General features: G+C 48.0%; 1 protein-coding gene across 1 annotated transcript in view; it reads right to left on the bottom strand.

Moving 5' to 3' along the window:
* The window catches only part of LOC146796559 (cytochrome P450 3A21-like), a 426,463-nt gene that overhangs the window by 233,388 nt on the left and 174,251 nt on the right, over window positions 1–18,824 (bottom strand). Inside the window, exon 6 of the mRNA XM_085629195.1 lies at window positions 9,350–9,438. Within this exon, the coding sequence (XP_085485321.1) occupies window positions 9,350–9,438 (89 nt within the window). The remainder of the gene's footprint in view (window positions 1–9,349; window positions 9,439–18,824) is intronic.

The following is an 18,824-nucleotide window of genomic DNA, read 5'->3' as shown; positions in this document are numbered from 1 at the left end:
CAGCTTGGAAGGGTGACAAAATGTTGTTATCATCCATCCATTCTTGAATTTGGTTCAAAACCATCCTCCCTACCACCTTCTGAACGGAATCGATGAGGCTAATGGGCCTATAGTTTCCCGGGAGCGACCTGTCGCCTTTCTTGAATACAGGTATAATAACTGCCCCCCTCCAAGATTTTGGGACTGGCGCGCCTACAGGAAAGAAAACCTGGATGGCTGTTCAATCAGGCGCTTTTTGACTGTCCACCCGAAGCGCGATAGCACAGTCTTGCCCAGGCATCAGCCCCCTCACACCGACTAAAGGAATGCCGCCATCCAGTCGACACTCGCCACTGTGTGTATTTAACAGTGCAATCCATTATTGTAGGTACGGTTTTGTTGATACATACAGCTTGACCATTAGGGGAGCACATATAGAGGGTGGATCTCCAGGTCATAGTATTATCTTTGACCCACGAGATTTATGTGTTTCTTGGCCTTCACACGGAGCCGGTGTTATTAGCACTACCATCACTTTTATTAATTCACCTTCCTTTAGTTTTTCACTCGGTGGTGAACCAGTAGCTGTGTCTTTGGTTGATAGTGGCATTATCCCAGCGCACTGTGTGTAATATATGGGACAGATGTGGATTCTCTATATTTATGTAAATACATTTTTCATGGATATTTTAAATTGGTTTAATTGCCCTTGTCCTGAGAAGAAATTGACAGCTGCAACGCGTCCGCGTCGACAGCTTCATATAGAGGAGTCTCTATGAATTCCAAATATTGTTGTAACAGTGATAGCACACTGAGTTGAAAGGATAGAGAGGTGTTTTTACCTCAGGTGCTGTTAGGACTACCTCTGAATGTATCACCCAGATTTAATGAGTGAACACAGGCTATTAAATAACATTTTCGGGTATTGGCGATATAGAGTGTTGTATATATATATATTTGTATATTTTTTCATTTCGTTATATGTACATGTATTGTTGTATGTTTTGGTATTGATATGTTTTGGAATAATTTGTGGTCTGAGATCGGTCCCATATCATGTATATGTGTTAAATTAATTTTGATAAATGGTCCATGTAGAATTATATAGTCATGGTACGGTAATTAACTGTGCCCTACATTGAAAATAAATTGGATATTAATCCCTCCGTACTCTTTTTCTCTGTCTTTGTATGAAATCCTTAGGCTGCAGCGCAGTTTACGAGAGTAGCTGGCATTGAGGATCGAAGACTGTGGAGGACTCGCTGGGGGTGCCGTGCAGTCACAGGGGTCACTCCCTAGGAACCATTCCATATTTCGGCGACATCAGAGTGCGGCAGACCCTCGCAATGGGGTCAGGTACTGACATACAACAGTTGCGCTGCAGAGCCTCGTGGCCAGTGACGAACCAGCGGCAATAAGGGGCTCGACCGACGGCGACCACAGACCTCCCGGGATGAGACGCGGTGCATACCCCAAGCCTGGGACCCATCGACCTAGCTCTCCTCGACCCCCGGGTTGAGATCAGACTGTACCTGAGCATCACAACACTGTCTGTACAGACGAGAGATTGCAGTGAAACCAATCTCCGCCAACATGTCATCCACCAGAGGCCCTAAGGTTACCCAGCACAACAAGCTAGACAGATACACCTGGCCGAAGGCGGCCCTTCTCGAGCAGCAGTTACCCAAGGATAAACCGACAGGGGGAGCGGAAGGTGACGTCCTAGAACCTACCTTTAAAGATGTCATTGCGTCGATCGGCGGGATCCAAACGTCTTTGGAGCAACAAATTGACACTATCTCCTCTGAGGTGATGCTCATTAGGGTGGACCTTGCTACCAATAGGTAAAAGGTCAGACAACTCGAAATTACCACAACGAGCCTGGTGGATGACACCAATCAGTTGCAAAATGAGGTCCAGGAACTGCAAGCATTCCGGAAATTTGCAGAAGGAAAACTTGACGATTACGAAGGGCGCACTAGATGCATTAACATACGCATCTTAGGTGTATCGGAAAACGCAGAAGGACAGGCTCCCGACCTATTCATAGAGAACTTAATCACTGCTCAACTGCAGCCGAAAGGCCTATACAACATCTTCGTGGTTGAAAGAGCCCACAGGGTCCCAGGGGGCCAACCAAAGCCGGGGGCCCTCCCACGTCCAATACTGGCTAGACTCTTGAACTATCGAGATAGGGAGTTGAGAACTCAGAAATCACCTTCTTTCCGGACTTCACGTAGGTGGTCCAACGACTGCGAAGATCGTTCCTAGCAGTCAAGAAGAGACTTGGAGACAAAGGCCTGAAATATGCGATGCTGTTCCAGGCCCGACTCCAAGTGGAAGCCGGGGGAAATACCAGATTCTTTGAGTTTCCGGAGGCCGCTGCTGAATGGCTGGATGGCTGGAGAGACGCTAAGGAGCACAACTCTCATGGACACTAGAAGGTATAGTCGTGCCTGATGGTACCTGAATTGAACTTGGTGCTCTGGTAACCACCCGCTCCACACTGACTGTTTCCTACCCAAAGTGAGGGGTAGATAAAGTGCAGCTGGGATAGATACTGACCTGTGGGCTCATGCTGAGTGTTCCGCGATAGTAACGGGCCAGCCCTGCCCGGGGTAACTACTTGACTACGCAGCTGGGAAGGGGAGGGACGGGCGTGACGGCATATCCCCCCAGTTTTCTTCTCTTAGTTTAATCTTTGGGCGACAGGCATACTGCATTAAAATAGTTAGGGGCAGTTTTGAGCCTGGAGTGCAGGGGAGCAGGGAGGGGGGTAGTTGGGTGGGGTTTTTGTATTGTTGTTTGTTTTTATCGAATCGACAAGGTATCACTGATCCTTCACTGGGGATGGTTGGTAACACGTAGGTCCCAATGAGTATGCAATGGGATGAGAACTTTAAATTGATGAGCTGGAATGTAAATGGTCTGGGGGATAAATTTAAAAGATGTGTGGTGCTACAACATATCAGGCGTCACGCCCCGGACGTGGTACTGCTCCAGGAAACACATTTGGTGGGGAATACTTGTAAGGCCCTTAATAGGTGGGGATACAAGCTGGTAGCACACTCTGGCTTTACCACGGGCTCGAGAGGAACGGGGATATTGTTGAGAAACTCCTTTCCAATGACAGTGAAATCCACCTGGGTTGATACGTGGGGAAGGTACATTGGCATCACGGGCCAATGGGAAGGAAATATTTTGATGCTTATGTCGGTGTATGTGCCACCCGGCCTTCAGGGGCTTGCTTTCAAAGATCTGGGTTCTATCCTACTGTCGGTCCCAGACGGTCTCTTAATAGTAGGAGGAGACCTCAACTCAGTGGTCTCTGGCACACTAGACAGACACCCTCCCCGAGACCTCTGCCCCTCAAACCGTTGGCTTCCAGACTTCTTGGAGACTCTGGGGTTGATAGATGCCTGGCGAGCTTATCACCCTGATACCATCCAACACACCTATCACTCAGGCGCTCACCATAGTCAGTCGTGGATTGACTACTTGCTGATCCCGCTGGCTCAAATCGCACACATTCAGGAACTCAGGCATATGGCACGGGGAATCTCGGATCATTCCCCGAGGTGGGCCCAATTCGTTACGGACAAGACAGAATAGGAACAATTGCACCCATTAACCCCTAGCACCTCCGTAACCCAGAGGTTTGTAAAGCACTACATGCGGCAATGGAGAACTATTTTAAGGACAACGAAGGATCAGTACACTCACACCCGACACTGTGGGAAGCGTTTAAAACAGTAGTAAGGGGACAAGCACTCTCTCAAATAGCGGGGGTGTGGAAAGAGAAAGTGAAAGAGGAGGTGGCGTTAGAGGAAGATATCTTCCGTCTGGAGGCAGAGAGTGAGTAGGGGTCCACACCTGACAAACTCTATATACTGCAATTGAAGAGAAATAGCTACAAGGCCATAGTGACAGAAAGAGCCAAAGCAATGGGGAGAGAGGCGCAGGGCAGAATATATGACCATGGGGACAAGGCGGGGAAACTAATAGCGTGGTTGGACATGAAAGAACTCATGAGTAGATTGGTACCTGAGTTGACTGATAGGGCGGGACAATCGGTCACTGACCCCCAGGAGATAGCAAACACATTTGCGGCTCATTATCAGGAAATATATCGTTCACAGACGGCATATACGATAAGCGACTCCCAAGGTCTCCTAAAGGACATTGCCCTGCCAACACTTTCGCCCGATGACTGAAAGTACCTAGAGGACGATGACGAGATAGCCCAAGCAATCAGAAGCCTTAGATCTGGTGAGGCCTCAGGCCCCAATGGCCTACCGATTTAGCTCTACAAACTCAGACCTGATAAACTTGCCCTGTACATACGTGCGATGTTTGAGGAAATTAAGGATAAGGGGGAACTGCCACGAGATCAGAGGATTGCGACGCTGGTCACTATACATAAGAAGGGCAAGCCACGGACGGACTGTGCCTCGTACAGGCCAATCTCCTTACTGAATGCTAAGCCTAAGATCTTAGCTAAACTCCTCGCTACTAGGCTAGTTAAGGTGATTGGCGGGTTGGTTCACCCAGATCAATCGGGCTTCATGCCACAGCGCAACACTGCATTAAACCTGTGCAGAGTACACAGAGTAATGGGGAGGGCAGCCACTATTCAAGAGGCGGCGATAATAGTGTCACTGGATTCCACAATGGCATTTGACATGATTGAATGGCCATATCTTTTTGCAGTCCTTGAAAAAATGGGATTCGGTCCCCGATTTATCCAGTGGGTACAACTCCTCTATTTGAAACCTTTAGCCCAATTGGTTGTAAACAATAAACAGTCGGAAGTATTCACGCTTCGTTGATGGACTTGTCAGGGATGCCCACTCTCCCCCCTCCTATTTGAATTGGCTTTGGAGCCCTTGGCATCCTTGGTACGTAAGGATCCAGTGATACGTGGCCTGAAATGGGCGGACACATGGGAAGACCGCATCTCACTAAATGCGGACGATATACTCTTATTTTTGGCCTCTCCAAAGAGGTCCCTCATGTCTGTCCTGGCTATATTTGCAATCTTAGGCAGATACTCAGGGTACTCGACTAACTGGAATAAATCGGTACTATACATCCTTAATGGTCTCCAGCCTGTTCTCCCTAAGGGATGCCTGGTTCAAGTCACCACAATAGGCTTTAAGTATCTAGGTATTTATATCACAGCTGATCCAGCGAGTAGATTTGCACAAAAACTCCTCCCCTACAGAGATTGAAGTGAGATACGGCGCGCTGGAAAGCACTTACACTCTCGATGCTGGGCAGGGCGTCCCTATTTAAAATGATGTCCTTGCCTCGCTTTCTATACGTATTGCAAAATTCCTCTGACTTAGTCCCTGCAAGCTACTTTAGAGAAATCGAAAGCCTGCAGAGAAGCCTGCTGTGGAGTGGGAAACCGCGCATTGTGCTCGCCAAACGTAACCTTAATTGGTATGATGGGGGAATTGGCCTTCTTGACCTTAAAAAGTATTACTGGTCAGCTCATCTAGCCGCCATCAACCATGGAACATATCGACATGCTGATGACCCGGGCTACGCAATGGATAGGTGGCTGTTACCGGGCGATAACTATAATAGGGCTCGATATTCGAAGAATGGGAAACGTCATTTGATGGGACCGACTAAACACTCGGTCCAAGTCTGGCATGCCGCTAATAGAAGCCTGGGTTGGGAGCATAAAGTGACATTGGCAACACCCCAGTGGAACTCAGACCTACTTGGGAATTTGTGGAAATCTAAGGACTTTGACAAGTGGGACCTCATAGGTATCTCTAAGATAGGTGACCTCTGGGTAAAAGGGGAAGTCAAGTCGTTCACCTCCCTACAGCAAGAGTATAACATGGCCGCCACAGAAGACTTTAGATACATGCAAGTCCGACACGCACTACAGACACACCTCCAGAAAGGGGTCTCGAGGACAGGATATTGGATGGCTACCTGCCGACAAAAGCCATTTCGCTTACCTATAAAAAGCTGGTAAATAACTCCAGTGACCCCTTCCAATGCCTAGGAGAGAAATGGGAGAGATTGCATAATCCTGGATGACGAGGATTGGACGGTGGCAGTGGCTCCTCGCGGAAGGTGGCTTTATCCGCTAGATTACGACTGGTACAGCTTAAAATCTTACACCGCATTTACATAACAGGGCCATGCCTAGTGAAAATGGGGAAGGCGGAAGCCGATGACTGCAGGAGGCTCTGTGGGTGTGAGGGAACATTCCTGCATATACTCTGGGAGTGTATACATATACAGCGGTACTAGTGGAAAATACATGACATTCTCAGTGAGGTACTCAAGCTTACTATTCACCCAGAAGCCAAACGATGCCTACTAAATGTGTGGGAGCCCACTGACCTTAACAACAAACGCATTACATGGGTTACGCTGGGATTGATGGTAGCGAAGCGCAATATTTCCCAGCTTTTGAGGGCCGCGCAGGCACCGACCATTGCAGCCTGGAAGAGGGACATAGATTGGTGTATGTTCCAAGAAAAGACAGTGTATGTGGCAAGGGGATGCCCCAGGAAGTGGTCTCAAATATGGAATGATTGGAATGTATTTCGAGGCACTATCTGTACCCCACCCGACCACTCCGACACATGATGACCCACCATCACCTTAATTAAGTTACTAACTAGTAATTATAACCTATGCAACTACCTGATAGTAATTGTACTGCTTCCAGCAAACTTCATACTATGATGTACCTTGTAATGTCGTTTTGTTTAATAAAAATAAGTATTTAAAAAAAAAAGATAAATAGTGGTATGAATCACAAAAATGGCCCCTGATGCATTTGTAAATGCTTGCTCCCATCCCTAGAGGGACATGATAATCCAATGTTGCGAGTAGTGGGTTATGTTTGCACCCTAAGTCAAAAAGATAGGTGCACAAATACTTTTGTGAATCAACCTCAGAGAACACTGAGCAAATCACATCAATTCCCACTCAACTATCAATAGGCTTACATAGCTCTTTTTTTTTTTTATTCCTCATTTACTGCCATGGTTCCAGACTGCTGAGAGCCAACTGCATGGGTAACAAGAGTTGCGAGTGCACCGTTGCGCTGACACAGCCGATGCTCGAAGGGAAGTAGATGAGAAGTCAAATACAAGAGCCCTACAGCTGCCACGGCCACCCTAGCAGCTCAACCCTTGCTAGCCAGCTGACAGAAGTTAACCAACTTTAAGGTTATACATGCCGTTGCCGATGATGTGTGCGACTTGGGCAAGAAGAGAGGAGACCATCGAAAAAGTTAAAGAAACAGCAAGACAGTACTATGGCAGAATAATCATCGGAGCTGGGGAAAAAGAAAAAAAAAACAAAAAAAAAAAAAACCCCAGCTAGTTCAAAAGTTCAAAAAAGCCCGTCCAACAACTTCCAAAAGTTTCTCCTGTCACAGTTAGCGGCCCTAGCTATGTCTAATACAGAGAACTGGAGAAGGGATCTGCGCCACTCATAAAAAGATGGTACAGTGGGTTCTTTCCAGCGTTTGCAGATTTCTCTACGAGCCACCAGCATTGCATAGAATAATAGATTACCAGCCATAGATCGTGTAGAGTCTACCGTTCCAAAAATTACTAGCTTCAGGTCTATTAATATCGGACGACCCAGCCTGGCCGAGAGTTTGCTACTAATTGCGTCCCAAAATGGAGTTAAGTGAGGACACTCGAGAAACATGTGTGAATAAGCAGCCTCCATAAGTCCACATCTCGGGCAAGCCACCGGACCTCCAGCCGCGAATTTCGAAAGTCTTTGTGGGGAATAGTAAGCCCTATGTAGTGTAAACAAGTGATTCCTGCGTAGCCGAGCTGGTTTCACTAATTCCCACAACAGTTTACAGGACATCAACCAGAGATCTACGACGTTGGAGGTCGGTATCAAAGAACTCCACAGCTGTTCTGGGAGAACAAAATCGCCACCCATTTCATCCATTATTAGGGAATACCATAGCGAGACCTCTTTTTTTACAGAAGGCTGGTCAACTAAGAGGGTTTCCAAGTGACTTCCTTCCCCTAGAATGAACTTATTAAGTCGTGTAGGTCGTGTTGTTACTGCTTGGGCCCAACTTACTATTTGTACATATTTAAATCTTGAAAGATTGGGCCCAACTTTACGAACTAAGTCCTCCCAGGGGAGCAAAGTCCCTTCCACAAAGAGATCCCCCCCGACAGCCATCCCAGATTCCCTGAGCGGTGTAGCAAGTGCATCATTTAGCCAGGTTGGCGCCTCTGGAAGGTCCCATAGGGGAGCTCTACTGGAGTAATACCCTAATTTAGTACAGGATTTTATTTTTGCCCAAGTTCTTGCCAGGCCCTGTAAGATCTTCAACTTGACCTTTTTGAAAAATTTGGGGTCTCCGAATTTAAACAGAAAACCAGACTGCCCAGCTCCTTCGCACTTCAACAGGGTGGCAAACAAATTGCCAGTCCCGACGCCAGAAGGTGTTTTTAACAGCATACGTGAATGGGAAAGCTGAATTGCCCAGGCATAAACCTGTAAGTCGGGCCCTGCCAAGCCCCCCTTCTCTCTTCGACGCCTTATCTTTTTCCAAGCTATCCTTGGGTTTTTGTTGCACCAAATAAAGGAACTTATCTCACTCTGGAGTTTAGCCAACAAAGCGGGTTCAAAGTAAAGAGGGATTGTACTAAACAAAAAAGAAACCCTAGGGAGAATAGACATTTTCACGAGGTTAACTCTACCGATTACAGTAAGGGGAAGGTGTACCCAAGCTCTCATCAATTTGCGGCATTCTTTTGCGATCTTTAGCAAAATTAGTAGAGGCGATCAGAGAGATATCTTTAATAATGTTTAAGCCCAGATAACGAAGACTCTTATTTGAGCCATTACTAAAGATGCTGCCGACATCGTTCCATACCAATGTTTCTGTTTTAGCTGCGTTTACCTCATAGCCAGAAACATTTCCAAATTCAACAGCCAACCTAATAACTGCCGGGAAGGCAGAGTCAATGTCAGCGGTCATAACCATAAGGTCATCCGCGTATAACGCAACTTTCTTCTCCCATTCCCTATATACGAAGGGTATGATGGAGTGTTCTTCGCGTATTTTTTGAGCCAAAGGTTCAATGTAGAGATCGAATAGAAGAGGGGAAAGGGGACAACCCTGGCGGGTGAATAGGCTTACATAGCTCAATGTGGCTCCCAGTCTTAGATCCCAATATTTCCTACACACTTTCAATTCTTGTAGGACCATCAGAATTCATCACTTTATTGCAAACCTTTCCATTCACAACACAGTTACAAACTACACCTTTCCTCTGACAACTCCCGGTCAATTTGCAGCACCCTTGCCACGCAACCACGATTTTCCAACATGCTTTCATTTCCTACTTACAGTTTCATATCTAAGGGTTCATCTTGTTCTGTTTTTTTCTGAACATTTTTTACCAAGGTTTCTCCCAAGTTCTTTATAATTGGAAACATCTGAAAATCAAGAAATACAAATTATGCTGGATAGACATATTCGAAATATCAGCAATTTCTGGCAAACATCCCCAGACCTTCCTTTCAGTAACAGATCATCCATCTTGGGCAACCACATATCAGCGCTGGACTAGAAACAGCTGATATAGAAACCCAGGGGCAAAGGCAGAGTGATGCAAAGTAAAACGTGTATGATTTATATTTTATGCAAGACAGTACAGCAACCAGAGCAGCTGCGCTGCTTTGAGTTGAATAGAGGTAGAAAAATGTTCCATATCTACTATGACATGGCACATTTCTCCTCTACACCAGCGCTGGCGCACTTTTGACTGCCATGCACCAAGTACAAGGGTGTGTGCGTTCCTAAGGTATAGGTTTTGAAGAGGAAGGGTATCCTTTCAGAACAAACAATATCTTAAAAAACTTCTCCTGCCCTGTATGTGTATTGCACAATGCAGCACATGTGTACATTTAATACATATCTCCTTGTCTGCCTCAAGGAGACAAAAGGTTTTAGCTCAAATTCCTATCTATGAATGTTAGTAGATCGGGATTTGCGCCAAAAATGCATAGGTGTTTGCGCGATGTAACGCCCCATTGGCTTAAAGTAGCACATGGCTCAATCTTGTGTTACTTTGGGTAACTGTCCAACGTAAATCCTGGTTTGTGTTGGATAGTAAGTCCCACTCAAACTCTTTGCTCCAGGTTTCGTCACTGTTGTGACGCAAGTCCAGCTAAAAGCGTTAGTAAATCTGGAACTAGATATTTAGGAGGGTCAGTGATGGCTCGCCGAGGGAGTGCTGCGGGTGGTGGGGTGGGGGAGGGGCAGGGTGGGGGGGGGGGGTAGTGGAGTCTGACATACGATGAGCAGGAGTAAGGTAAGTAATTAAATAAATAAAACAATTTACCTTGCGCGTGCTGCATAGCTAACTCGGCGATGCAGCGCGTGCAAGAGAAATTGTTTTATTTATTGAATTACTTACCTTACTCCTGTCTGTTGTATTTCTGACTCCACTACCTCGCACCCTGCCCCGCCCCCTCCCCGCAGCACTCCCTCAGCAAGCCGCCACTGAGGAGAGTGTTTGCAGGAAGTCTTGTGAGCAATGACGGAGAATATGAGCTAACAATTTATTCTGTCCGGAGTACTAAGAAGAATTTGAAGGCTTGAAGTAATGCCTTCTTTGACAAATAATTCTCAAAGCAAATATGAGGGGATTTGTTAGTATTTGAAAAGCACCTTCTGAAAATCAGCTTCAGAGTTGTTATTAGAGATTTTGGTGCATGCAGGGAATGTGAGCGTAAGTATGGAGGTCTGCTATCCCTTGCAGGCATACAATCTGCATTCTCAGGCAATTTCGTGAGTACTGGGGTCGCAGAACGCCTCCAGCCTGATTATTATTCATTAGGTAGGCAAGATTTTCCAAATCTATATTTTGTGATCCGACTGATGAGAGCATCAGTCACATCGCAAACTGAAGCCAAGATCACAGTCCAGTCGTAGTGCAGTTTGCACATGTTGGTTTGTGACATGGGCTTTGTACATCCGGACCATCAACACTAAGGCCCAGATGTACTTTGAATTTGTGTTGGGGTCACGCCACTTTTGTGGCACAACCCTGACGCATAATCATTGCTGGCATTTACTAAGCAATGCGAAGACACTTTGAGTGGTGTAGCAAATACCCAAAGCAGCCTTCAGTTACTTTGTGTCAGGTAGGCGTTACATGGGTGGTGCATGCGCATGCCCATGCCCATATATCCACCTATTTATTTTGAAACAAACCCAGGTTTCAAAGGCTTGTAAACCTGGGTTTTCACCAAAATGGTGCGCCTACCTGACAAGGTGTAGTGAGAAATATTTGTATTTCTCCTTGTTACGTCCTCTTTCCATCTGTGCCTGTTAGACATGGGGTTTATAGTTGGCTAGGGTTTGCACAGAAACCAGGCTGAACCCACCACTCTAGTCAGGGTAAGTGAGTTAAACATCAAAGATAGCCTGTGCTCACCACCTGATAGCCTGGCGCAAAGCAGGCAGGCTTACCACCAGAGGCAATGTGTAAAGCGTTTGCACAACACACTCACATCAGTAGCCCAATGAATACACCACAAGAGACTCCACACAAGATATATACAAATATATATATATATAGTATATTGTGCATAGACCAAAATGACATTTTTCCTCAGAATATAGCACGTTACTACCGAGCTATTACCACGCAGTAGGTTACAATACGGTTGTTACAACGACCGTGTTGTTACAACGCGTGGCTTTACATCGCAAGTCGTTTCTACGACTTGCGCTAGGTGGCACACTGGACTTAGGAATAGTATAAATTACTATTCCTACGCCAGTTCGCGCAACAGCAGGGAATGTGTTGGATTTAAAATCCAACACATTCCCTGGCGTTGCATGCCACCTAGCGCAAGTCGTAGACACAACTTGCGATGGAAAGCCAAGCGTGGTAACAACGCAGTCGTTGTAACGACCGCATTGTCACCTACCTGCGTGGTAACAGCAGCGTTGTAAATGCTGTTTCCCTTTTCATCAATGCTGTGCATATTGCTACTGTCATAAAATAGTATTTGTTACCCTGAACCACACACAGTAGAAACTACAGAAATGCACAACATTCTCTTTTAAATCTACATGGGCAAAGATAGCTTTCATCATCTTCACAAATGCAAAACTATGCACAAGTATTTTACAAGTTATCACAGCATATCATTATAACCCTCATTATCAGGCACAAAACAAGGGCACAACGGCATAAATCAAACAAATATTTCACTAGCTATCAGCCTTCAAGGAAAGAAGAACAAGCAGGGCTGGTTAAATTATGAGCGCTTCTTAGATTTTCAAATATGGCACTACACCACCCTTGGAGTCCTCCCCATGTGTACAATGAGGCAGGAGGCTGCCCGCAAACGCATGGTGCAGCCGCTGACCAATGCAGCCTTTTCTCCAGAAACCCAAAAGCCGCTCTGAAGGGCAGAGAGTCTGGGTCCCTCCACCACCTCTAGGACTGCTATGTGGAATTGAAAGCATAGCAACCTGCTCAGGAAGTGGGGGGCGACTGGGTAACTCCTGCTTGGTCCTACTCACCCCTGGTATCTCGGTCCTGAAATTGGCAGGAGTGACGGATTCAAGGGGTCGGGATGTGCGTCCCACGAGGTTTCTCTCAGTGGCACAGGTAATGCGGCGTCTTCTCCCTTCGACTCAATAGCTTCCCCACAGGAGGGGCCTCGCAAGGGAGATTCCCTCGGGCAGTGGCAGTGGCAATGGCAACAGTAGAGGGCCTGGCACTTCACTCCACAAGGTGGCACTTCACAGTCTCCCTGTCTGGGGGCCGCGCTGGGGAGTACACATGCCACCTTTTGAGGAAGTAGAGATTACTCGACCCAGGATCATATGCTTCTGGTAGCGCTATGATTAGCACGGGAGGCGTACACTCCCTCCACTCTCGGTAGCCTGAGAGACTCAGCAAGTATGGAGTATTAGTCCACACTCCTGGTGATAAGGCACCCTTCTAGAAAGCGGAGCGCTGGAATTCACGCAAGGATGCTCTTTAGAAGAGCCAACTGGTGACAGGTACACTCCTGCACAGAGGAGCATTGTGACTGGTGGCAGGGTACAAATGAGCAGCTCATGAGGTCTTTGATGTCCCTGAAACCTCGGGGAGAACAGGGGGCAAGCCAGCAAGCCCTTGGAGATCCCTGGGGGCACATAAGCAGTAATGCAGGCAGCAGGTCAGCACATAGAACCAGGTTGCAGAGTGGCAGTTCCTCCTGCAGCACAGCCCACAGCAAGCAGCAGACCAACAAAGCTAAGCAGTTAGTAAAGTGGCAGTCCCTCCTGGTAGCACAACAATTCTTTCTGGCAAAGTGTAGCATGTAGAGCCAGCAGTGTCTGGTTACAAGTCCCACACAGTGTCTAAAACCATGTGGTCAAAGACCCTGTACTTATACTTGAAATGTTTTTGATGGAGAGGTGACTTCAAAATACCTTAGAAGTGCACAACTCCCTCTTTCAACTCCAGCCCTGGCTCCAGATGATCAGTAAGGGGTAAATCAGCCCTTTGTGTGAGGACAGGACACAGTCTATACAAATGTAAGTGCGCCCCCCTCTCTCCCAGCCCAGGAAGACTATCAATATGCAGATGTAACCCTGTTACACCCAACCTTTACTGTGTGATAGCTGTCTGGAAAGTATACACAAAGTGTATCTGTCAAACAGGCCCAGGCATGGATTGGAATCAGGCTGCAAAACACAAAGAGTCATAAGTACAGAGAAATGCCCACTTTCTAAAAGTGGCATTTTTAAAATAGTAATAAAAAATCTAATAACACCACTAAGCTGAATTTATCATCACTATTCCAAACATACCAAACATGACAACGCTACTCTTTTCAGATCAAGAGTTACCACTCAAACATATATGAGGGAATTCCCAATGCTAGCCTAAGAGAGGAGTAGGCCTCACAGCAGTGAGAAACCAAATAGGCTGTTTGTCACTACTAGGACATGCCCCAAAATAAAGGAACATGTCGTAGCTTTAACCTACAAAGTACTCTGCCTTTAGGGCTACCTAAGGCCTACTTTGGCGATGACCTATACGTAGAAAAAGGGGAGTTTCAGGCTTGGCAAGTAACTTTAGTGCTACGTCAATGTGGCGGTAAACTGCTTTCGAAGTCCCTGCAGTGGCAGGCCTGACCCAGGTTTGAAAGGATACTTCTGTTGTTGGCACAAGCAGTGCTGCAGGTCCACTAGTAGCATTTAATTTACAGGCCACGGGTATATGGGATACCACTGTACAGGGTCTTACAGGTAAATTAAATATGCCAAACAGGTGTAAACCAATCATGTCATGTTTAAAGGAGAGAGCACATGCACTTTAGCACTGATTGGCAGTGGTAAAGTGTCCAGAGTCCTAAAGCCAACAAAAGGAGGGTTAGAAAAAAGGAGGAAGAAGACAAAATGTTTGTGGATAGACCTGCAAAAAGGGCCAGGTCCAACAATACTACATTCTGCAGCACAAGTAGAAAGAGAAATATGCCTATAAAGATTGTTGTTGTGCAGGAAGGAATCCCTTTCTGCACAAAAACAATCCTGCCCATAATGCAGGTACCCATGCACTATGGTACAAGTGTGCCTGCATTGGCGCTAGGCATCCCACAGTGCACCAGGAAGAAAAGAGCAACAATGCATCATATAATTGTAAATACGGAGCATTCCTGCTCTCTCCTTTTCACGCAACTCAGTAAGTGCCCTTGCTTTCAAACATTTCCTGAAAGCCAAAGGATTTGGCATTGATTTGAGATTTAAAGGAAGATTGTTCCAGGCTTTAGCAGCTCACAGCACAAAGCCTCAGCCACCCTATGTTGATCACTTAAACCTGGGTACTGACATCAGTTTAGCAGAGGCAGAACTCAAGGATCTTGCTGGAACATACCATGAAAAACTCGCTTAAAACTGGGTACTACTACTGATCCAGTTTAGCAGAGGCACATCTCAAGGATCTTGCTGGAAGAGTGACACAGATGAGATTCCGTTAGGAGTCTTGGATGCACAAGAAAACTCACATGCATACTGGCAGGCTCACTCACTAATAGCTACATCTTCTGAAAAGGAATGATCAACAGAAAAGATGGTAGTACCAGTAACACTTTGCATGAGTTGACTAGGACAGTTTCTCTTTTGAATGACGTGGCTGCTTGCCGCATCCTTCATGCTATATTCGGCCACCTACAGAAGGCTATGTCCGGGTGTTTGGAATAGAACGAATGCACCTGCATGAAACCTTCAACATCTAGTGAACACTGGAGAATGACCACATGGTGCATCAACAGGAAGGCTTCATCGGCTCCACAATGTTAAAAGACAGCTTTGTTGTCTTATCGATTAGTGAAGATTTTGTCTGCATGAGTTTAATAAGCAGACACATGCACACTTGCACAATCAATCAATCAGTAGTTTGTAAAGTGCTTTTTGTCACTAGTAAGGGACTCCAGGCACTGGTAGGGTCCAGATGATTTGCCAAATAGCCAGGTCTTCAGGGTCTTTCAGAACTCTGAAAGAGATGGGGAAAGTCCATATATGAAAGGGTAGTTCATTCCATGTCTTCGCTACTAGCTAGGAGACAGAGCAACCTCCGCATCTGCTATGTCGGATGCGGGGGTTCAAGGTTAGTGAAAGGGACGCGAAACAGAGGTGTCAGGTAGGTTGATAGAAGTCGAGAGCTTGAACTGGCATTTTTTCTGTGCAGGGAGCCAGTGGAGTTTCTTTTTTTTTTTTTTTTTAAACCGTTTATTACAGGACTCAAAGAAATTGTACAAGTATGGGCCTACAACCTTCCGGCCGGCCGCTAGCAATATAAGGAGCATACGGTATACATTTGTGAAACACATGGTGCCGGTGCCGAGCATTTACAGGAGATAACATCGTTGCGTGTCACATTATGCAGACCCCATCATACGGTTCCATTTTAAATTTAAAGCACAGCAAACACAAACAAACCCACAAGGCAATCCTCAATCGAAATAGCAACACGTGCTCCCCTAAAGGGGAATCTAGTCATCTATAGGAGTCTCAAGAAGGGGGGGAGAGATCAGAACTAGGATTGGGGACACCCGATGCCCAGGTACCGGGGGGGATGAGTTGGCTAAGGGGACGGGGCCGGCGATGGATCAGGCAGTAGGGGTGGAGCACAGATTCCCCCGCGGTAGGCGTTCCAGGGGCCCCACACTTTCACCCATGTCGCAGGCTTACCTCTCGCCACATACACCACCTTTTCCCGAAACATGCACCAGTCCATATGCTCCTTCCAGGCCGAGACTGTCGGGGTGCTCTGGGATCCCCACAGCTGGGCAATATCACGCTTGGCAACCATATATCCCAGAGTCACCCACCACGTCTGCGGCACCGAGTAGTCGGTAGGCTCCCACACATTCAACAGGCATCTGCTCGCTTCGGGCAACAGCGCCACATGCGTGACCACTCGCAGCACCTCATGCACACCTCGCCAGAATCCCTCCACCTGCGGGCACTCCCAAAGGATATGCAAAAAGGTCCCCAGCGCACCACACCCACGCTTACACAAACCGTCCTCAGCATAGCCCATACGCAGGAGCTTTGGCCCCGTCATATAGACCCTGTGGAGTATCTTGAGCTGGACGAAACGAAGGCGAGCCGGTATGGCCACCTCTTTCGGGGAGGCCACCGCGAAGGTCCAGTCCTCGTCGTCCAGCTCCAGCCCATCGGCTACCCAAGCCTCACGAAGGGCAGTCAGCAAGTCTGAGCGAACGTTGATTAGTTTTTTATAGATCAGTGAGATCGTGCTGTCAGGGACGTGTCCGTCCAGCACTCTATCCTCCAGGGGGGAGCACTCCGGGATGGAGGCGACGTCCGGAAAGACGGAGCCCAGCGCATGCCGGACCTGCAAGTACCGAAAGTACTCGCTGCCCTGCAACTGAAATTCCGTCTGCAGCATCTCGAACGTTTTAAATCCTCCCCTCGTCCAGAGGTCCCCCACTCTGCTGATGCCTATTAAATCCCATTTCTCAAAGCCCTTCGAGGTCCACAAGGAGCCCAACCGCTCAGATGCGTATAGTGGTGACGCCCGGGTCAAACGGTCCTTCCACCCCATTGCAGCATTAGCCGTGTGCCACACCTGCACCATGACACGCGTGGGGCCCGTCAGGCGAGCGTCGGGCGCGCTAGAGTAGAGCGCTCGATTATAGTCACCACCCGGAAGTAGCGTCCTATCCATTTCAAACGCAGGGTTGAGGGCTGGCCCATATAGGCCCTGATTAATTGCGGCTAGCTGGGAGGCCCAATAATACCGTTTAATATCCGGGAGGGCAATCCCCCCATCATACCAGGGGAGCGTCAGCTTAGCCAGGGCAATACGTGGCCTCCCGACCCAGAACAGGCGGCGCTGCAAACTCTCCACTTCTCGGAAATAGCGCGCTGGGACAAGGTCCATCGTGTTCTGTAACGCGTATAGGAAACGCGGCAACGACATCATTTTAAACAATGCCGCCCGGCCGAGCGGCGAAAACGGCAAACGCCGCCAGGGCGCGACATCCTCTTTCAGACGCTGGAGGGGGGGAAGCAAGTTCCGATCATACCGAGCCTCCGGGTCCATAGTAACGAAGACACCCAGGTACCTAAATCCCTGCGGGGCGACCTGGATCGGACAGCCCCGCGGGAGGATAGGAGCCTCCCCAGAGAGAACGTACACACACGATTTGGCCCAGTTGATGACCAGACCGGAGTTACGACCGAATGAATGCAGAACATCAACTAGTACTATGAGTGATTTACGTGGGGAAGCTAGGTACAAGAGGATGTCATCAGCGTATAAGGATACACGGTCCTCATACTCGGGGGTCCAGCGGAGACCACGGATGGAAGGCTCCCACCGCAACCACTCCGCCAGGGGCTCCAAGGCAAGTGCAAAAAGGAGCGGCGATAAGGGGCAGCCCTGTCGAGTGCCTCGGCCCAGCTCAAACGGAGCCGATACTCTTCCGTTCACCACCACCTGCACCAATGGGCCCGAATACAGCAATTTGACCCAACTGATGAACCCTGGGCCAAATCCAAACTTCGCAAGCATCGCCCAGATATATGGCCATTCAAGCGTGTCAAAAGCCATGGTGGCGTCTAAGGACGCCAAAATGGCCGGCTCCCGTATAAACGGGGCACGTGCGAGCACACCGTGCAAACGCCGCAGATTAAGGGCCGTGTTGCGATGGGGAATAAAGCCAGACTGGTCCTGATGAACCAAATTGCCCACCACGCCGACCAACCGATTGGCCAGTACCTTAGCGAGAATCTTGGGCTCCGCATTTAACAGCGAGATGGGCCGATAGGATGTAACCCGGTTCCGAGGTCTCCCCTCCTTGTGGATGACCACGATTGAAGCCAGACGCTGGTCCGGCGGGAGGGAGCCCACCGAGTGTGCCGCCAGGAACATAGCCCGGAGGTGGGGTGCCAGCGTATCCGGTCGTAACTTGTACAACTCGATAGGGAGACCATTCGGACCCATGGCCTTGCCGGAAGCGACCGAGCGTATGGCGAGGGCGATCTCGTCGGAGGTGGGAGCGGCGTCCAACGACACCCTGTCCTCCCCAGAAAGGGAGGGCAGCGCGATATCACTGAGCAGGGCGAGGGAATCCTCTTCCGAGCAGGAAGACACCGGGGAATACACCCCATGGAAATAATCCGCAAAGCAGGAGACAATTTCTTCTGGCTCGGTCACACACACACCATCCGTTTTCTCAATCTGCGGGACCACACGATTCGCTCTCTCTTTTTTGTCCAACCACGCTATAAGCTTACCAGCCTTATCACCCACATCATACAGACGCCCCTGTTGCTCTCT

Source organism: Triturus cristatus, chromosome 10, assembly GCF_964204655.1.
Source record: "Triturus cristatus chromosome 10, aTriCri1.1, whole genome shotgun sequence".
Taxonomy (NCBI): domain Eukaryota; kingdom Metazoa; phylum Chordata; class Amphibia; order Caudata; family Salamandridae; genus Triturus; species Triturus cristatus.
This window is presented reverse-complemented; position numbering and strand designations above follow the sequence as displayed.